Source organism: Natator depressus, chromosome 1 (assembly GCF_965152275.1).
Source record: "Natator depressus isolate rNatDep1 chromosome 1, rNatDep2.hap1, whole genome shotgun sequence".
NCBI lineage: Eukaryota > Metazoa > Chordata > Testudines > Cheloniidae > Natator > Natator depressus.
In genome coordinates this window covers 346,731,960-346,753,737 of record NC_134234.1, presented here as the reverse complement: position 1 = coordinate 346,753,737, position 21,778 = coordinate 346,731,960, and the positions used below count along the sequence as shown (strand labels likewise).

The following is a 21,778-nucleotide window of genomic DNA, read 5'->3' as shown; positions in this document are numbered from 1 at the left end:
GCACGCAGATCCTAAACCCCGCGCACACGGTGACACACCGCGCGCACAACAATTTGCACACAAGAAATTTTTTGCGCACACGGCCTGTCAAAAATTAGAGGGAACATTGCCCGGCACCCCTCCACAACGCCTCCCCTTGCATCACCCCAATTCTGCTCATGTTGGCAAGAATCCTGCATGGCAAGGGGCTGGAAGGAGTAAGGTCCCTGCAGTTCTCCACGCCGCTAACGGGAAACGCCCCCAATGTCTTGTGCTACCTTCTGCGCGGGGAGGGGAAGCAGCATGTGCAATGCAGCTGCAGGCTGGGTAAGCCGGGTATGTACACAGCAGGGAATACTCCTGCACTGGCCAAAGGGACACCACAGGCCCCCTCTCGCAGGCTGTGATATCATTTTGGGGGCGTGCGGCTACGCAGGGCGCATGCCTATGCTGCCAGAGGAGAGCGCAGATACAATTTCACATTAAATTATTTTGGCAGCAGTAGGCACACGCTGTCAGCTCGGCACACACTAACATTCATCACGCCATGCAACTGCTGACATTCAGCTAACTAAGAGCGGGATCAATTTAAGAAAAACTATTAAAGATTTTAAAAGATTAACAAAGCGTCATAACACGGTGATGTATGACCCTCATTTTATTTGTGGGGCCCCATCTTTTATCCACTGCGAAGCGGCTGCATGTTTTACCTATTAAGTTACAGGTGCTCCTTAGAATCCTGTCCCCAGTAACAAACACGGGGGGGGGGGGTGCGAGGGGGGTGCCTTAAGCCTAGCACTGACTGCACAAGGACCCCAGCGATGGAGAGAGCGCGCCCAGAGGGAAGGAAAGCCACTAAATCTCCCTGCTTGGGAGGCAGCAAACAAGAGTTCAGCATTTTAAAGAGAGCCCTTTGTGATCCTGGCAGACAAGATCAAACTCAACAGCTCTCGCAACTGAAACGTTGGCCTCGCCTTATGTTTCGGGCTTTACTCTGGATTTTAAATTGATGTTGCTCCTGTGGACAATTTAACCAACATTTATTTTTTAAACCGTCAAAGCGCAGCAGCCCTCCAGCACGTGCAGCTGTGGGACACCATTGCTCAGTAACGAACAAGACAAAGACCAGGCTGCATGGGGCCATGCTGTTCACACGCCCCCCTCCAGAGGGCCCTGTGGATATTGGACTGGGCCCTTCTGTCCACATGGGGACCTGGATAAGAACCTGACTCCCCTCCTGTATCCAGGCTTACGCAGACAGCACTTGGACTGAACACCCTCTCCCTCTCTGCCGGGGGGGGATGTGGGGGGAAGGCAGGTAGGGGGCTCTACAGCCTGGGTAGTGAAGCACAGGGGCAGGCTGAATGGGGAAGACTTCGATCTAAAGGGATAACTGGCCTAGGCTGAAGGATCTGACTTTAATAGTATTAACATACCTTTGGAGCCGTCAGCCATGATATTAAAGGGACCCCCCTTTCAAGGCCATGCCCTGGGATTTCAGTGACATTAAACCTAGGTAAACATGTGGTTTAAACTCAACCATGGCAGCCCCTCGGGGGCCCTGCCCAGCTTCCCTGAGTTATTACGGGCTAGGCACACGGCATGCAGAGACCACTCTGTAGGACCGAGACAGGAATTGGGCTGCTTTATCAACATGGGCCAATGACACAACGGCCAGCGGCTTCAGGTTCCTGAGCCCTTCCTGACCGGCAAGGGACCGTTGAGAATCACTTTGCTTTAGCCAGCTGCATAGCTATCCCAGGATGCCCCAGTGCAGGCTGACTGCCCACAGTCTCCAGTGGACAGCCAGCCTGGCGGCAGCCCTGCTACCCCCCCCCCCCCCAGGATAGCAACGCCCCAGAGAACACCGTGCTCTGGAACCAGCTCCTGCCACACAACAGCGCCCCCCACTGGCCAAGTAAGGAATTGTACCTCCCGAGACGCATCCTTGTGCGGTGTCAGACGTACGGCTACCGTGCACAGGCCTCAAAGCAGGCACCACGCTGCAGGGCCAACCAGCCCCAGGGCTTTCCTTGGCTCGCAGCCCTGTGACCATTTCCACGTGGACTGCTTCGCCTAACAGTCCCCAGTGCGGCAGCAGCAATGCGCCGGTTACGTGCGCTTATCCTGTTTGCCTTCTCGTTCCCCTTTCCAGGCCGCAAGGGCTCCAAGCAATTCCAGCCTGAGGACGGCAGGAGGTGAGCTCTCCTACCGTGCCACCAGGCAAAGAAAGCCCCAAGGAAAGCTCGTTCCCTTTCTCTAGGCCTCGAACCTTTTGGTGCTGCTGCTCGCGTTCCAACACCTCCCCCTCCCGCCTCGGCTGGGGGGCGAAGAGCGGAGCCAAACACGCCAGTAAATTGGAAAAAGGGTGCTTGCAACACACAAGGGAATTGAAAAGGGCAAACTGTGTTTAAATCCGAGGGCTCCTTCCATTTCAACGATCATCATCAATCAGGCCAGGTTCGTCAATCAGGCCAGGACAAGCGCTGTCGGGGACCCTATGTTTCAGTCACCACCCTCTCACCTTCTGCAACATAGCACGATGGGAAAGAGCCGGCGGCCCAGAAGCTGCAGTACCCTGAGGATATCTGAGCCAGCCTTCCAACAATAAAGCAGCAGCAAACACATGGATTCAAGGCCTAGCAGAGAGCTCGGTGTGGAGACCACTGCCTGACACACTGTCTCCAGTCATCTCACTGCTCCTTGCCATCCCCGCCGCTGTCTGCTATACCCAGGTTGTCACGCCTTACGAGGCTGTGAGCTCCCAATCCTGTATTGGGACCCCCAGGCTCTACCACAAGACAACTAATCATCATCATCATCATCATGTCACGCTGCATGGGCAGAACCACGTGGATCCTTACCCCAGAGATATCTGCCACCCGGTGTATTGGCACCTCTTTCTTGCTGTGCAATCCTTTGCCATTCTTGATAGCCCTGTTGGAGGGAAAAACAAACAAAATATAATCAGTGTGGGAAAGCAAAGCGAGCTGTGCCATCTGCATGGCGCACGCCGGATGGCACCAACAGCTCGGCACCATGCGCGAGGGGAGCCCAGACACGCTCGTTAGCCTGCTAATCCCAATTACTGGTATTCAGCTGCTCACCTGAGCTAAGCATGTACCTGATCAGAGAGAACATTTGTAGACGTTACCAAATTAAATGGCTTTGTTCCCCGCACAAGGAAAGGAATCAACAGGAAGAGCACACCGGGGAGAATCAAAAGTAATAAATGTTTCTTTCAGCGCTTAATCACATGAAATATTTTAAATGCAAAATACGCAGCCAACGTTCCAATTCTAATGGAAATAAGTTCCTCCAGGTAAAAAAGAAAAAAAAAGATAAGATAAGTAGCCTGAATGAAGCAATACTGTACAAGGAAGTCATTTAGCAGCCACAAAAATTAGCAAATGCTACAGAACTGACATGAAGCCCCATTTTCAATTCCATCTGCAGCCATAACTATTAGAGCATATTAACAAGAAGAGAAGAATTGCCACGACAGATCATCTCAGTCCAGCCTGGGCAGCAGTCTTACTCTCCCCCTCAGCTCTGATAGCCTGCTGCCTTGCTGCCATCCTAGCGCCGAGCTCTAGTGAGCAGATTTCGTCTATGGGGTAGGGAGCTTTGCCCACAATCCTAAAGAAGTATGAGGCACACCTAAAAGGTAAGTAATTGCCTCCTTCTGACCCTCCTGGGATAGGCATCTTCGAAACCTAAGACCCCAATATCCAGCCCCAACCCGTGCCTGAACAAGCCACTGATCACGTGTCTGTGCTGCACCTAACCCAATGGGGTGCTGCTCCATGACTGGGGCTCCTAGCCACTAATGCAAAATAATAATCAATGAAATAATAAAATTAAACAACAAGGGTCCCAGTCCAGTCTCCTGCTTGCAGCAACCGTCACCATAGGACACTGCAACTTGGCCAATTATTAGGGGCAGGGAAGAGGTTCCTCTGTACACCAGCTTTCATCCGGAAGCAGGAGATACAGCCGTTCTTGGAGCCTGCATAACTGCAGTGTTATTAAATGGCCAGATTCATCCAGGCCATTCCTTTCCTTAAAGCCCAGATGCTACCCGACTCCCCCGTGCTGCGAGTCCCTTAGCTCAACTATGATGTATTACAAATGGATTTAAAGGGGAGTTGCAGCGGTATATTTTAGAAATACTGAATGAAGTCCGAATGGTCCACCATTCAGGAATCCGAATGGTCCCGCCCAGAGACAAGTTGTTCCCCCCACCTCCACCGGTGTTGCAAGTCTTGCAACATTTGGGGTTTTATGTAAACACCCAGCTTCTGGAGTCATGTGAGAGTCTCACATAAGAAACTGCTAGCCCTTGTGGTTCCAGAGAAAAGCTTGAAAACATGAGCCCCTGAAGGTTTGAACACCAGAAGGCAAATTTAAACAAACAATTTGTACAAGCCTGGAAGATAATAGGGTGATAAGTAACAGCCAATGCAGACTTGTCAAGAATAAATCATGTCAAACTAATCTAATTTCCTTTTTTGACAGCATAACCATCCTAGTGGATGCAGGGAGGGGGAAGAGAGGGAAGCAGTAGCCGTGATACAGAATGATGTGCGTAAGGCTTTTGACAGTGTCCCATATCACATGCTCATAAGCGACCTAGGGAAATGGGGTCTAGATGAAATGATTATAAGATGGGCGCACAACTAGTCAAAAGACCGTACTCAAAGAGTAACTATCACTGGTTCACTGTCAGAGGATGTATCTAGTGGGGTTCCACAGGGGTCAGTCCAGGGTCTGGTACTATTCAGTACTTTCATTAATGACTTGGATAATGGAGTAGAGAGTGTGCTTATAACCTTCACAGATGACACCAAACTGGGAGGGGCTGCAAGCACTTTGGACGACAGGATTAGAATTCAAAACGAACTTGAGAAATTGGGGAACTGATCTGAAATCAGTCAGATGAAATTCAATACAGACAAGTGCAAAGAACTTCACTTATTGCTTATCTACATGGCACGTTACTGTGGCAAGCCAGGGTGTGCATCTACAGCACACCAGTTTACCTGCAGTAATACCCCGAGTCCTTGATCTTGAGTAGTATCTAGAAAGATTTGTTCAGGCTATGTCTGTGGGGCAGGAAAGCTGTTTGAAGCCATCCCTAGAGGCAATGCATTGGAATGGGTTCCCTAGGGAGGTGGTGGAATCTCCATCCTTAGAGGTTTTTAAGGCCCAGCTTGACAAAGCCCTGGCTGGGATGATTTAGTTGGTGCTGGTCGTGCTTTGAGTACGGGGTTGAATTAGATGATCTCCTGAGGTTTCTTCCAACCCTAATCTTCTATAATTCTTCTATGATCTGGGGAGGAAGAGATGTTGGCTGGTAGTGTGACATCTTCCTCGTGTTCCTGGAAAGGCTCTTTGGTTTGACAGGCCTGGAGACCAAGGAGGATGGAGAGGGTGTATGTCAGTCCCCCTGATTAGTGGTGGTTGAGGAAAATGTTGCCTGCATGCCACCCACAGTTCCCAATATGGCCAGTATGGGGAAATAGGAATACAGGGTGGCATCCATGGGTGCCTGTAACAAGGCCCTGGCTTGGTTCTAGTGTCCTGATATTGAGGGGGCGTAAAGGATTCAGGTTGTGCTCTCCCTTGATATGATGGTGGGATGTGCAGTGTAACTGAGTAGTCCACCTCACTACAGAAGAGGGGGCAGCTCTAGGTGGTGAGGGAGTGTGCGGTATCATTTGCATCTCTGGAGGAGAGACATGAATTGCTGGTAGTTTGCTATGGAGAAGTAGTGACTCCGTGGTTTCAGAAACAACCAGATCTCTTGGGAACCTGAACTCTGTGGTACCAGCACGATCAGTATCGGTACCGCGTGATGCGAGGGCATTGGTGCCATAGGAAGTCTAGGCATCAGCGCAGATGGTGTGGGTGCCAAGCTCAGCTGAAGTCTAACAAGTAGCCAACAGGTGGCACCAAGGGCTTCACCCATGCCAAGGGCTTTGCCAGTGCCGAGGCACTCAGAGCCGTGTGTTTAGTTGGGGTAGTTGGTTCCAAATGAGATTTTTGATCTGTCTTTGTCAGCACCCCTGCTATGTGATCCTGCCCTCTCAGGGGCCTTGGAACTACCAATAATGCTGGTACTCGAGTGATGAAAGGAGCTAGGTCTCACTCCAGAAGATGAGGGGGCCACTGACCTCAGAGGGTGTTTCTTGTCATCCTAACTAGAAACTGAAGACTCTCTCTTCACAGTGTGCAGTGAGCATGGGGTGGCAGATGATGTTGCCGATAGAAACCGCTGCACAAGAGAGGTATCGGGGTCAGGATCTGAGTCAGGCCACAACGAGCCTTCTATCATAATTTTAGTTTCGGGTCACAGGCCCTTTGGCCTGCATTTTCAATTCGAGGCAGTGGGTGCACTTCTGTGGTACGTGCTCCCCTCCCAGAGAACAAACACACTGTGAGTGTCCATCACGCACAGGGATGGCCTTGGGGCAGGAGAGGCACCTCTTAAACCCGGGGGAGCCGAGCATAACCCTGTGCAGGGAGAACTTTGCTGTCGGGAAGAATGCAGGAACCTACACTAACCTAGAAGGTAATGGGGAGGAAAGAACAGAAAGAAAAGTTTGGGTCTGGTCAGCTTTTTGGGAGAAGAAAATAAAGGGAGGAAACAACTAATATCTGCTCTGAACGGTACCTTATTACCGCCAAAGGCACGAACGATGCTGTGAAGGGCTCTGCGAGGGATTCCGTCCCAGACCCAGGGGAGCTGAGAAGGAAGTAAGGGTGATTGGACTGCACAGTACTATAGACGCCGTTCATAGTGCGAGAGGGGGAGGAGCACATGGGCAGCCCAACGGGCAGTGCTACCGAAGATCTCCGATCCCAGGGGCAGGGACACTAGCTCACCTAACATGGAGCACCCACGGGGACACATCTCAAAGAAGAACTCGGAGTTCTAGTGGATCACAAATTGAATGAGAGTCAACAATGTGATGCGGTTGAGAAAAAGGCTGCTATCATCCTGGGGTGTGTTAACAGGAGCATCTTATGTAAAATGGGAGGTAACTGTCCGGATCTACTCAGCACTGGTGAGGCCTCAGCTGGAGTACTGTGTCCAGTTCTGAGCGCCACACATCAGGAAAGATATAGATAAATTGGAGAGAGTCCAGAGGACAGCAACCAAAACAATGAAAGGTTTAGAAGACCTGACCTATGAGGAAAGGTTAAAAAACTGGACATGTTTAGTCTTGAGAAGAGAAGGCTGAATGGGGACTTGATAACAGTCTTCACATATGTAAAAGGTAGTTATAGGAAGACTGATCAGTTGCTCTCCATGTCCACACCAAGGGTAGGATAAGAAGTACCTGACTTACTCTGCAGCAAGAGATGTTGCTTAGATATTAGGAAAACTTTCTGGCAACAAGGAGAGTTAAGCACGGGGACCGTCACCCAGAGAGGTTGTGGAATCCCTGGTAGAGGTTTAAGAACAGATTGGACTTAATCCTGCCTCAGAGCAGGGGCTGGACTAGATGACCTCTCAAAGCGCCTTCCAGCCTAACATTTCCATGGTTCTGAGACCCACCCAACATTGGCTTAAAAACCAGGACATTAAAAACAATTGAAATCAATCTTATAGATCCCCAGGCCAGAAGGGACCACTGTGATCACCTGCTCTGACCTCCTGGACAGCACAGGCCACAGGACTTCCCTGGATTAACTCCTGGTGGAGTAAAAAGTGGTTAAAAGGATGGCAAGTTAAACCGCAGAGGGAGCTGAAGAGCTCCTGACCTTCAGGGTACTACACTCGTAACACCAATGTTGCTCTGCCTTCTAGTCTATCACCTTTGTGGACTGCTTGCAAATGCAACGGCATGAGAAGCCATCCAGGCTATTGGTAAAGTTTTCATGTAATTTGTGGCTTGTCTCGCTTGTTGTTGGAGAGGAAAGAGAGAGAGAGATGCAAGCAATACCCCAGATAAGCTCACCAGAACTGAAAGGTCTCTGAACACAGATGGCAGGTTAAAGGGTAACACACACATTTATTAAAGCCTGGAACAGCTCCTTCCCCTGACAGGTTTGTCCTTTTCCATTTGCAAATGCCAAGTTTATTTTCCAGGTGTTTCTAGCAGAGCAAACGCTTATTATGGCTGCTGTTGGTCAGCCTCTCGCTGCACCGGCCTCAGTGATGTTGGCAGGAAAGGAGCAGGGCTCTGTGGATCTGTAAATTGCTCCATGCAGCCCAGCAGGGGGAGCTCACCATACTTTTTAATGAGGCAAAGTGGGGTTTGTTTAATTTCCCAAATAGATGGATATTGTTATACAGCCATAGGTGTTAGAATGCAGAGACACACCTTTCGTCCACAGGCCTGGAGTAAAGGAAATCAGCACTCTCTATTTTACAGATGGGGAAACTGAGGCATTCCCAGCCCTGTGGTCTATGTACTCTGCCACGCTGCCTCTGTCTCAGCAATGGGAGAATTAAGCAGGCATGTGGTGAACGTCCCACTGGGTTAGACCAATCCGAGGGCAGGCAAGGAGTACAGCTATCAACCTGGCTCCAAGCTGCCCTTGCTGGATAACATTACTGAGATGGAGGCAGGACTCCTCCATCATCCTGGCCCACGTAGTCCCCAGACAGAGGAAGCACCGAGACTGCACTTGTTCTGTCCGTGCATCTCCTCACAGTGGGAGGAGGCTGAGTTTCCCAGCTGTCATCTGGCCATGGGGTTCTGCTGGCTTAGTCGCAGGCTCCCAGCACAGGGTGGGGAGACCACTCTGAAATGGACCTTTTCCATGCCGAGATCCCAGGGCATGGTGCAGGGCAGTGGATCAGCCACCCTGGCCAGGGCTCTGCTGCAGGGTTCAGGGCACGCTCACCTTTCCCATTCAACACGTGAGGCCGCTGGGAAAGACGTCAGGGTTCCATGGGACTCTCTGCCATCAGCGTACTGACAGCATGCAGACAGCTTGGCACCTTTGCTTCTCCCAGGCACTTGAATGAGACCGATCCTGCTGGTGGGTTGGGGAAGGACTTGGAGAGTCTGACAAGGGCAGTTGTTGGGTGAGGAGTCACCCATTGCTTCCAGAGACCCAGGTGGCAAGGTGGGCAAAGTGCCCATGCTCAGCACGATTGCTCTTGGACCTGGGCCTTGCCGAACCTTGGAGACTTCCACATACGACGATGGCGATGCATCCTGCCTGGGGCCACTCCTGAGGGACACAACGCAGCAACCTTCCCTGCCTGCAGGGACTAGCCATGGAGAACACGCCAGGCCAGCACTCCAGCAACCTCGCTGGACCTCAGAGCGTCTCCACGGGCAATTCGAGGGCTTGACTGTATGTGGCTGAAGTCCTCTACCATTGTTACTCTGCATGCTGTGCTCTCACTAACTTACCTGGCTTGGAATACCTGGGGGCAGTTCTGGAATCAACATCCCCAGTACTCATGCCCCAGAAGGTTGCTTGACCTTCACAGCCTGTTGCCAGTCCCATCTGCTCTCTCCAGCTGCTGGATACAGCGGATGGACCTCCTGGGTGTTTTGTTTTCAGAACTGCTAATGGACCGGGGCTGGAGGGGATGTTACTCTTGTGTCTGTGGGTTATTGTCTACGCTGGAAATTTGCCTCAATTCCACCCACCGCTGCACTGGCTCCAGTACAAGAGCTGACAAGGCAAGTCATGGCTCGTGTTTATCACTGCTTGAAACTGGGGTGAGCTGCAGCAGACCCAGTCACCGCTCCCCTTGCCTGTGTGTGGCATCGATGGCTGGAATCAGGGGAAAGGCCGGTACAAACAAGGCCTCTGTTTCAATCATGGTGGAGCAATGGGCACGGTGTGGGGTCTGTTTAAAGAGGTTTCCTGCTGTCACCAGCAAGATGGTCACATCTGCTTTAATGGCGTTTCACTCCCATAGCTGCCTGCCCAGACACCTAGGCACTCGATGGACATCTCTATACATTGGACTACCAATGAGAAGCATTGCCAGATCAGTCCTGGTACAAAAATCACACGTTCCCCCAGCTCTCCCCCCTCTGGGTTCGGCCTTGATTTCTGCAGCCCTCAGACTCTCACATTAGACTCAAAATAAAAGCTCCTGACTTTCCAAACTTCCCCTACTGAGCCGCTACTGGCTGCTCCTAGGCAAGCGGCATGCCTTTGTTCAGACTGGTCCGTGACCAACACAAAATGGGAGGGAAAGATTCTCAGCCCTACGGAGGCTTTTTAGAGCAATCAGTCTGCTGAGGGGTTTCATTTGGGAGCAGTGAAGATCAGGCCGACCTGTTAAATGGTAGGCATGGGTTTTTAGAAATCAGAACCACTCAGTGATTCCAGGGATAAGTGGCTTGGCAGCAGATGGCTGTTTGCAGGAAAGCAGTTACCGGCTCCCTTTCTGAAGGGGAAGTTGTTAAACTTGCTAGCAGTGACAGCAAGCTGCCTACCGTGTTCCACCCAAACTCACTCCCTGACGCTTCAGGGTGATAGAATTGTGCAGAGGAGCCAGACACATCAGGGCTTCACACAGTGAACTTGTGAGAGTCCTGCCAAGCTTAGGGGTGGAGCGTCCCCACAGTGAATTAGGCCCTAGATACTGACAGTATCTTATTCCAGAAGAACTTGTTCTTCCAAAGCAGAGGTCAATACGTCATGTGAAGAAGTATTTGTGTTTATGGCCCACGAGACTCGCCTGGTGGCTGTCATTTCTGGGGGTTCAGATACCACCTCAGGGCGCATCTGGCTCCCAGCGTGGGCTGAAGAGGTGGCCTTTTAGGGACACAGTTCTTCGAAGGAGCTGTTAAGTCACAATCCTTTCTGCCTTTGCCCCAAAAGATGCCCAGAGGGAAGTTCAGATTCTGATCTCAGTTGCCCCACTGTCAATCCAGAGTAACTCACTTCAGTGGAGTTACTCTGGATTCACACCAGGGTAACAGAACATGGCCCTCATTTTCAAAGTCCCGTGAGAGCTACTGCTGAATGCACACTTAAGGCATCCAAACCTTAATTCTCCCCGGTGGGGACATCGTGCAGCAAAGAACTGGGGCAGAGGGGTTTAAAAAGAAAAAAAAAAATCACTTGACTCTGGGATCACACCCACCAGAACACATTCGTTATACTGGTATGGAGATTGCACAGTGTCACTCTGGGGCAGAGTTAAGGCTGTTTGGGTGCCTAAGTGGCACATTGCCACGCTGTGACAAAGCAGGACTGTTCTTAATGTTTCCTCTGAATATTGTGGGGATGCCTCAGTTTCCCCTACGCAGTTTTTAAGTATCTAGGTGGTGGCGTAAGGGTGTATGATCATTGCAAAGCCCTAGAGGGCAGGTGTGGGCAGGGGTCTGGACACAGAGAAGGGCCGACACCCTGTTTCCTGGCAACTGATGACCTGGCTCTTCCCCCCCTGCAAGGTGAGAGCTAAAGGGTCGGAGAAAAAAGGAATCCTGCGACCTCCTGGCCTGGGAAAGGGACAAAGCCCAGAGGAGGAGGGGCTGGAGAGAGTTTCAGTTTGGGGCTGGCTGCGGACATGGAGCGAAGGGCAGACGTGATTGTCTGGCTCACTGCCCCCCCAAAATGGACCCGGCTGAGGGGTCCTATTCTCTGCACCTACAAGCTCTGTGTTAGACCATGTTCCTGTCGTCTAACAAACCTTCTGTTTTACTGGCTGGCTGAGAGTCACGTCTGACTGCGGAGTTGTGGGGCAGGACCCTCTGGCTTCCCCAGGACCCCGCCTGGGCGGACTCGCTGGGGGAAGCGCATGGAGGGGCAGAGGATGCTGAATGCTCCGAGGTCAGACCCAGGAAGGTGGAAGCTGTGTGAGCTGTGTGTCCTGAAGACTGTCTGCTCACAGAAAGGAGACTTCCCCAGAGTCCTGACTAGCTTTGTAAGGAGCAGTTCCAGAGCATTACCCGGGGACTCCGTGACACATGCTTCTACAGCTTTGGGTTTCTTTTAAGTTTAACCTCCACTCTGAATGTCTTGGGTTTATGAATGCTTGTTTTGGGGACAATTCCATCAGCCCTGGAAGGTATTTTACCCTAAATCACCAGGCTCAGCCCTAGCTCCAGTTCCTGTCATTTGTGCCTGGCAACGTCAAGTCTTGGTTCTCCCTTGTGGAGGGAAGCCTGCATTCGTAGGCCTGGCTTGTCTTCCTCAGTCCGACAGAAACCAGGGGCTGGATGTTCAGCGTGACACTGGGATTCCGACCTAGGTTCTATTCCTAGCTTGGACGCTCATTTCCTCATGATTTGGGAAAGTGCTTTCCCCGCTCTGCGTCCCAGCTTCCTTGTCGGTAAAACAGGGATAAGACTCCTCTGAGAGTTATCAGGAAGATTTAGGTTTATAAAGATCTTAGAGACTCGACTGCCTGGGGAGCACTTTGAAATCTGCAGCTGGGAAACATTCCACAAGTGCAAAGCATTGTAAACGCCCTCCCCTGAGCCCGGCCTTAGAGAGTGATCCCAAGCAAACAGCTCCCCCTCTAGCAGCAGATGCCACCTTAACTCCCTGCTGCATGGGGCATCTCATCCAGCTCCCTGAGCTGACTGTACTTGGAAAGCCTCCAAAATCAGCAAGCCAAAGAGGAAAGAGTCTGCTTTACCCCATCTCCGAGCAGTCAGAGGCAGCACAAACACGACAGCAGTTTGCTTAGGATCAAGCAGGAACACAGAGAGCTCACAGGTTAGTTCAGCCTCTAAGTTCCTTTCAGAACAAACGAAAGAAACCAAAGTGGAGTTCTCTGTCTTTATAGGGTCAAATGAAAAATGCAGGCCCAGAAAGCTACCAAGTATTTGCTCTTCAGAGCCTCTCTTCGAATCAGCTTCCCCAGGAGAAGAGATGTATGATCCTTTCATCAGCCAGCCAGCCAGGGCCCTACAGATCACTGTGCTGAGCCTGTGTCCCAGAGACCCTGGTAGCTCTATGTTTAAAATGGGTGACACATCAGAGAAAACAAGTGCCCTCTAATCTAGGGGCTGGAGCAGGGGGATGGGGATACGTCAGCTGAGACGCACATGCGGTTCTGGATGCCAGCATAGCTGTAGCCGAAACAGAAACCAAACCCTAATACTGCCAGCACCACTTAATGCCACCCGGGTGGGAGCTCGTGTTCACCGCTGCTGCCAATGGATGCATAAAACTGCACACCTGGAATACCGTACCGGGGGCTGGTGGACGCGCACATGAGGGCAGGGGCCTGGATGGATTAACTTGTGCGGGTAGGGCTAAAGCTAGCTTGCGTAGTTTGGGTAAGGGCAGACTAAGGGCGAAGAAGAATGGAAGAGGGTACAAGTATTTAATGGTGCAGATGCCAAGGAAGCAGAGGAATTGTTTAGTGCAGAGAAAGGGGATTTGACGTGGAGGGAAAGGAAAGGGAATAGCAAATCAGACTTCCCCGCAGACTCCGGACTAGTCTCCCAAGGCAAGCCGTGTTTGATCTCCTCCCACACACAGCTAGAGGGGACAGCACACTCGCACTACTAGGGAGGGTCTAGCAGCTAGGACTCCACAGCTAAGGCTGGGCTGAGCTGAATCCTCTCGGGCCTGAGGCCACAGTAGCCGGGGATAAGGACTATATGGGACCCAGCGGGGTCTCCCGTCTCTGTCTTGCAGGATGCTATGGGAATCGACAAGAAGGTGGCTGAGCAGCCAGGCCAAAGTCCTGAATGGTGGCACATGAAGAACAACAGGCTTGAGAGAGAAATAAATCGACCAGGAAGCCTATAGGGAGCAGCAGGGCCGGCTGGTTCGGTGCCTGACTCCAAAACATCCCGAGGACCCCTAGAGAGTATACAGTCCCTAGAGCAGGAGAGGGCAAACTACTGCCCACGGGCCGGATCCAGCCCGTCGGGGCCTTCAGTCTGGCCTGTTGGAGTGCCAGCCCTGTGGCGCAGGGGGGCAGAGGGCTCTGGGCGCTGCCCTCGCCTGCAGGCTCTGCCCCCTGCAGATCCCATTGGCCGGGAACGGGGAACTGCGGCCAATGGGAGCTTCAGGAGTCATACCCACAGGCCAGGGCAGCACGCAGCAGAGCTGCATGCCCCGCCCTGCCCCACCCCCAGGAGCCACTGCCGGACATGCTGGCCACTTCCTGGAGGGGAGTGGGGCCAGGGCGGGCAGGGAGCCTGCCTTAGCCCCGCTGCGCGCTGCTGCCACCCTGGAGCTGCTCGAGGTAAGTGGTGCCAGGCCAGAGCCCACACCCCGAACTCCTCCTGCACCCTCTGCCTTGAGCCCCCTGCTGCACCCCAACCCCCTGCCCTGAGCCCCCTCCTGCACTCTGCACCCCCAACCCCTACCCTCAGCCCCCGCTGCCCCCCTCCTGCACCCCAAGCCCCTTCCCTGAGCCCCCTGCCAAGCCCCCTCCTGCACCCAATCCTGAGCCCCCTGCAGCACCCTGCACTCCAGCCCCTTCCTGCACACCGCATCCCCTCCCACACCCCACACTCCCCGCCCTACATTCATGGCCCTGCATACAACTTCCCCACCCAGACGTGGCCCTCGGGCCAAAAAGTTTGCCCACCCCTGCCCTAGAGGATTAAACTCAGCGCAGCCTTAGGTCTCAGAGCTACTAGAGCCTGCTGTGCTTCAGAGATACCAGCTTCTCCCATCCTCATTCTCCTTAACTCTGCCCCCCAGATACACCAGCCTCTCCTCCTCCTCAACTCTGCCCCCAGAAATATCAGCTTCCCTGTTCTGTTCATCCTCCTTAACTCTGCCCCGGGGGGAGGGATGGCATAAGTGGTTTGAGCATTGGCCTGCTAAATACAGGGTTGTGACTTCAATCCTTGTCAGGGGCCATTTAGGGATCTGGGGCAAAAATTGGGGATTGTTCCTGCTTTGAGCAGGGGGTTGGACTAAATGACCTCCTGAGGTCCCTTCCAACCCTGATATTCTATGAACACCACACCCCCACCCCCGCCGCGCCATCCTTTGCTCCTTCAAGCAGGTCCAGCTGTGCCCATTGTATTATTTCAGGTTCTAGGTCTTGCTCCTAGGGCTGGCAGAAGGCTGCAGACTATGGCTATGGACTGGAAGGACTCTGGTAAAGCCACTGTACTGATCCATGCCCCCATTCTCCCATCCGCCCTTCATCCTTTGCATGCTGGGCGCGATAAGAAGCCCGCATGTGCCTGGACTCATACACACAAGTCTCTGATATGGTGATTCTGCTTCACCTCTGTGCTTGTCAAGCGTGTCAGTGCTGTAATTTTGTGGTATGGACAGGCAGGCTCACCACCTCCCTCTGCCTCTAATGACACTTGTGTAGTTGAGGGCCAGCAGGCTCTTAATGACCAGGGAGCAATCATTGTTAGCATTCCATTTGCCTAGGCAAGCATCTGGAGCGGCTCTCTGGGCGGGCCGCGGTTTGCTGGCAAGGCGGCCTGAGCTGACCAAGCCACTGGACACTTTACCTGTGCGTGGAGTCTCGGCCCCAGGGGCTGCGACCAGCCGCGTGTTGCTCAGACCTGCGCCAGCTGTGCGGACAAGATGTCTACACTACAGCCCCTTCACACTGCCCGGCAGCGGCACAGGCCTTACCACAGGTGTCAACATGATTTGTGCCGACTTCACAAGGGGCCTTGGCACAGTGAGAATCTGGCCCCTGGTGCGGACACCAGACCTGGCACATGCGTGAGTGGGAGCCCAAGTGCCCGAGCTGCCGGGTTTTCCCTGGACCAACAGTAACGCCAGGCACCGTCAGGGGATTTGCTTCAGTTTGACCTTCCCTCTGGATTTCCCCACATTCTAAGAGTGCCTTTGATCGCCACAAGATTCCTGTCTGGGTTTCCTGACACTCTCCAGCCTAACCATCTGGGCCCTGCTGTAGGTTCAAAACAGGTTTTGATTGTATGCCATGTACGGGGAGCCAGGGACCCCATGACATTGCAAAGCCAAGCAGGGTCCACCCAGCCCGAGCAAGCCCATTTCCCTCCACTCCCCAGCTCCCTCCTGCTCGCCAGGGCCTATCAAGGATGGACCATGGATCCTGGCCAGACTTTATGTAGGCTGCAGAGAGAAAGGCACGTGGACCATCTCACAGCTCAGCAGAGCTCCAGTAAGCCTTTCCAAGGCATGGACCCATGCCCCAACTCCCTAAAAGTCATTGGCATCTTCCTGCCTGAATTCGCCTCTCCTAGCTTCTCCCTTCCTTCTCTGCTCTTCACACAATGATGCCATCAACCGTTCCAACACCTCCCCTCACTCGCCCCCTGCTCCACAGCTCCCAGGCCCTTCAGTGGAAGGACAAGACCCTGATGCTTGTACCGCCTCCACAAGAGGCTTCAGCTTGGCATTGCTTGGCTTTAAAGCCCAATGGTCAATGCATCGGTCACCAGCCCTGAAACGCATGTGCCCCCGGGCTGGCCCGCAGCAGCTGTTCCACAGCCGCACAGCAAGGCAGCGCAGCAGCAGAGGGCCACAAGGGAAGATGTCTCCCCTACCCAACCACAACGGAAGGGAGGAGTTGGGAAGCAGGTGCCCACAACAGCCTGTGGCCAGACACCCGGCTGATACCTCACCCCCACCACCCCTGCTGGAAGCAGAGTCACCCGCCAGTTCTCTGCTCGGAGACTGGGGGCAGCACAATGGACACCCCAGTGCATCACCACCAGGAGGCACAAGCAGGTGGGAGTGAACCCCCAAACAGCAGAGGGGACAAACGCACACTTTGATTTCAGGGGGACATTTCAGGCTGATAGGGTTTGACTGGACCCCAGGCTTCACCACAGACTGCCTGCTTCTGTAGAGCTAGCCCAGTAACACTACTACCGTGCCTCAGTTTCCCCAGGGGTTCTCAAACTAGGGGTCGGGACCCCTCAGAGGGTCGCGAGGTTCTTACATGGGGGGTTGTGCGCTGTCAGCCTCCACCCCAAACCCTGCTTTGCCTCCAGCATTCATAATGGCATTAAATACATAAAAAGTGTTTTTAATTTATAAGGGTGGGGTCGCACTCAGAGGCTTGCAGTGTGAAAGGGGCCACCAGTACAAAAGTCTGAGAACCCCTGGGCTATCCCCAGCTGCACACCTACCAGGTGGCCTCTTGTAATGTTAGCAAAGTGCTCTGGGATCCCAGGATGAAGCAGCAGTACAAACCAGGAGGTTCACTGAGCTGCCCGGGGCTGGGGGATGTGGGTGACGGGAGCTGCTCGGTCTGGCCTGCTATCGGTCAGAGAAGGGAGGGGAGTTGGGTAATGAGGACGCACCAGGCAAAAGGAACACTTGCCTGCATTTCTCTCACCAAGATAACCCCAACCTAATTACATGAGCACAGAATGTGTCTAAAGTCCTTTGAATCCGCTCAGATGTTGTATTCTTTAAATGCAATTACTGCTCCTGCAGACAGGCTGGGGCCGGAAGCTCTTGATGCTTTCTGCTGTGCACGCGGCTCCAGGGAACGAAGCTCAGGCCTTTGAACTCCCCTCAGCTTGACCACCTTTCCAAGCTTGATACATGCAATGGGCTGGAAGATTCCAACAATCTCCTAGGCATTTTTAAAATGTTATCTTCTTTAATCTGCCTGTTGGGAGCTCCAGAATTAACACGGAGAATCCAAATGCAACACACCATACCCACTGACTCACAGCATGCCTGGCATGCTGCCAGCACTACACAGCCCTTTGCAGCACCAGACATTCGCTCTGCAATGCAAGGCGCTGGGGGGTTTGCAGCACTCGCAGCCTTAGAGAGGCAGCTCAACAACGGCGAGGTGAGGCAGGATTCCAGATGAATGGGGCGTGAGAAGCACCCCTGGCTAGGGCAAGCCACACAGCTGGGGAGCAGGGGGCAGAGTTTGGAAAAGCAAGAGAGTGTAACCGAGAACTCAACGTGGAGCCAGAAAGGTCAGCAAAGGTCAGCGGAGGCGATGGGGGAGGGGGCTTGTCACGGAGTGTGGGGGAGTCCGGGACCTGCACCCCTCTTCCTGGGATTCGCCGTGACTCTCAGCCAGCCAGTAAAACAGAAGGTTTATTGGACAATAGGAACACAGTCTAAAACAGAGCTTCTGGGTACAACCAGGACCCCTCAGTCAAGTCCTTCTGGGGGGCAGGGAGCTTAGACCCCAGCCCTGGGGTTCCCTGTGTTCCACCACCCAGCCCCAGATTGAAACTAAACCCCCCCAGCAGGCTCCCTCCTGCAGCCTTCGTCCAGTTTCCCGGGCAGAGGTGTTACCTCCCCCTCCCAGCTCAGGTGACAGGCTCTCAGGTTTCCCATCCCCAGTGAAACTCCCCTGCCACATTCCCAGGTCAACACTCCCCCCTCCCTGTTGCGTCACAGGGCTATAGGGCATCACATGGCACGGGACTCATTCCCCCCAGCCCGGAGAGCTCACGGTCAGTCAGCAATCTGGGGAAGGGGCAGAGCCTGGGGTGGACAGGGACTGAAGGGTGGGGAGCTCAGCTAGGAAGCCCCTTCCCCTATTTGCTGCCCGAGGAGGAGGTGGATATGGGAGGGAGGGTGATGAAACTGGAGGGGAGGTGCCTGCCCCGTCCCTATGGGGGCTCTGCTGTGACCCTTACCAGGCCCGGGAGAGCTGGGGCAGCAGTCAGGACGGCAGAATGGAGAACACCCAAGCACAGTCCATGCCGAGTGCCAGCACCTCCGCCCACCTCCCCCGCCGGGCTAATGCTCCCTCCGCTTTCCCCCCGCCCATGAAGTAGCCAAAGGAAGCGCCCTGTCCTTAGAGCTCACACACCGGGCCTGCTGCCCACCCTGTTGCGTGGCACTCTCCCACACCTCACTGCCGGGCATGCTCTCCTGCAGGCCCGCACCCACAATGCCCTTCACCCAGCAGCTATCCTGGCCCAGCACAGACACCTCCTCCCCCGCTTTGTTTGCAAGGCAACCAACCGTGCCCACTCACCGTGCCTCCGCGGCCAGCAGCTCGTCATAGTGCGAGGATCGCTGGTCGTCATCCTGCCGGTAGCGGATGACCGTGGCAAGGCCCTTGCTCACTAGGGCCTCAGCGATGTTTCTGCAACACAAAGACACCGGGGACTCAGCCTGGGGGGAAGGTGACGTAAGTCCTGGCAGCCCCCTCCACGCACTTACCCCTGCACTGGGCATGGCTATGCCCTCTGCCACGTATGTAACATGTACCACCACACAGGGGAGCTGCAGCAGCTCAGCGACGAGGCACAGCCCCAATGTGGGTCCCAAAGGGAAGCCCAGCAGCTGGCACCCACCAGCTGAGAGCTGCAGCATCCCTTGGTCCCTAGTACCCAGAAGAAGCCCAGGCAGGGGAAGGAAGGAGCAGCTGCTTCCCTCCCCATCCCTCTCTTGCCCACAGCCCCACTGGAGAGCAGCTCCTCACCCCACAGCTGTGATTCAGGGGGCCGCCTAGGAGCTATGGAGCTGGCTTACTGGCTCCTTGGAGCTGCACAACTGGGCCTGGGTGGAAGTGAGGGGGAAAAAGCGAGCGGCTAGGGGCAGGGCACTTCTGGGGACTAAGCCAACATCAAACCCTGTTCACAGTGACGTTGCACCCCATAATACTTTATGGGAATACGCTCATGAATGTATATATGACATAACTGGAATATGTTTTATGCTACATATGCCATGTAACATATCTCTGTAAAGGTTATGAGCTACTGAATCGATTCATCCTATTTGTATGTATGTGTCATTTTTGTATTCAGTTATGAATATTGGCCGTGTACTTGTTTAATTTTAAGTAGCTTCAGTGAAGCATTTGGTCAGCTTCCTGAGAAAAGACTATTCTCAGTAAGTGCCCAATCAAGAAACACTTAAGCCAACAATGAACTTGGAGACGCCAATCCCCATCTGACCTTTCCCGGGAATGTGGCCTGGCTGGAAAGGAACTCAGTCATGCATGGACACGCAACTTGCCCATGTGATTCCAAAACTCCATCTTGGAGATGAATTTTGCATAGGAGAGAGGATGCTCCACCCACAAGAGAAAGTCTATTTAAGCCTCTGGGAGACCCCTCCATTTTGTCTTCAGGTAGCTCAAGAGATAGGTATCCTTTGAGGGTGGAGAGGCTGAAAGAAACTGGAACAAAGGACAGTAACCATAGGAGTGAGAGTGATTGCTGGACCCAGACTAGAAGGAGACCAGTCTGTAAAAGGTTTCAGAGTAGCAGCCATGTTAGTCTGTATCCGCAAAAAGAAAAGGAGGACTTGTGACACCTTAGAGACTAACAAATTTATTTGAGCATGAGCTTTCGTGAGCTAGAGCTCACTTCATCGGATGCATTCAGTGGAAAATACAGTGGGGAGATTTATATACACAAAGAACCTGAAACAATGGGTGTTACCATACACACTGTAAGGAGAGTGATCAGGTAAGGTGAGCTATTACCAGCAGGAGAGCGCAGGGGCGGGGGGGGAGGAGGAGGACCTTTTGTAGTGATAATCAAGGTGGGCCATTTCCAGCAGTTGACAAGAACGTCTGAGGAACAGTGGGGGGGGGGGGGGGGGGAGATAAACATGGGGAAATCGTTTTACTTTGTGTAATGACCCCATCCACTCCCAGTCTTTATTCAAGCCTAAGTTAATTGTATCCAGTTTGCAAATTAATTCCAATTCCACAGTCTCTCGTTGGAGTCTGTTTTTGAAGTTTTTTTGTTGAAGAATTGCCACTTTTAGGTCTGTAATCGAGTGACCAAAGAGACTGAAAAAAGAAAAAAGAAAAGGAGTACTTGTGGCACCTTAGAGACTAACCAGTTTATTTGAGCATGAGCTTTCATGAGCTACAGCTCACTTCATCCGATGAAGTGAGCTGTAGCTCACGAAAGCTCATGCTCAAATAAACTGGTTAGTCTCTAAGGTGCCACAAGTACTCCTTTTTTTTCTTTTTTCTTTTTACGAATACAGACTAACACGGCTGTTACTCTGAAACAAAGAGACTGAAGTGTTCTCCAACTGGTTTTTGAATGTTATAATTCTTGACGTCTGATTTGTGTCCATTTATTCTTTTACATAGAGACTGTCCAGTTTGACCAATGTACATGGCAGAGGGGCATTGCTGGCACATGATGGCATATATCACATTGGTAGATGTGCAGGTGAACGAGCCTATGATCGTGTGGCTGATGTGATTAGGCCCTACGATGGGGTCCCCTGAATAGGTATGTGGACACAGTTGGCACCAGGCTTTGTTGCAAGGATAGGTTCCTGGCTTCGTGGTTCTGTTGTGTGGTTGCTGGTGAGTATTCGCTTCAGGTTGGGGGGCTGTCTGTAAGCAAGGACTGGCCTGTCTCCCAAGATCTGTGAGAGTGATGGGTCGTCTTTCAGGATAGGTTGTAGATCCTTGATGATGCGCTGGAGAGATTTTAGTTGGGGGCTGAAGGTGATGGCTAGTGGCGTTCTGTTATTTTCTTTGTTGGGCCTGTCCTGTAGTAGGTGACTTCTGGGTACTCTTCTGGCTCTGTTTCTTCACTTCCGCAGGTGGGTATTGTAGTTGTAAGAATGCTTGATAGAGATCTTGTAGGTGTCTGTCTCTGTCTGAGGGGTTGGAGCAAATGCGGTTGTATCATAGAGCTTGGGTGTAGACAATGGATCGTGTGGTGTGGTCAGGGTGAAAGCTGTAGGCATGTAGGTAGGAACAGCGGTCAGTAGGTTTCCAGTATAGGGTGATGTTTATGTGACCATCGCTTATTAGCACTGTAGTGTCCAGGAAGTGGATCTCTTGTGTGGACTGGTCCAGGCTGAGGTTGATGGTGGGATGGAAATTGTTGAAATCATGGTGGAATTCCTCAAGGGCTTCTTTTCCATGGGTCCAGATGATGAAGATATCATCAATGTAGTGCAAGTAGAGTAGGGGCATTAGGGGACGAGAGCTGAGGAAGCGTTGTTCTAAGTCAGCCATAAA

The 21,778-nt window shown here is 52.7% G+C and overlaps 1 protein-coding gene across 1 annotated transcript in view; it reads right to left on the bottom strand.

Annotated features, from left to right (window-relative positions):
- The window catches only part of SND1 (staphylococcal nuclease and tudor domain containing 1), a 494,703-nt gene that overhangs the window by 230,277 nt on the left and 242,648 nt on the right, over positions 1-21,778 (bottom strand). The window contains exons 13-14 of the mRNA XM_074942785.1: positions 18,806-18,916; positions 2,844-2,916 (exon numbers count right to left, since the gene is read on the bottom strand). Coding sequence (XP_074798886.1) covers positions 2,844-2,916; positions 18,806-18,916 — 184 coding nt within the window. The remainder of the gene's footprint in view (positions 1-2,843; positions 2,917-18,805; positions 18,917-21,778) is intronic.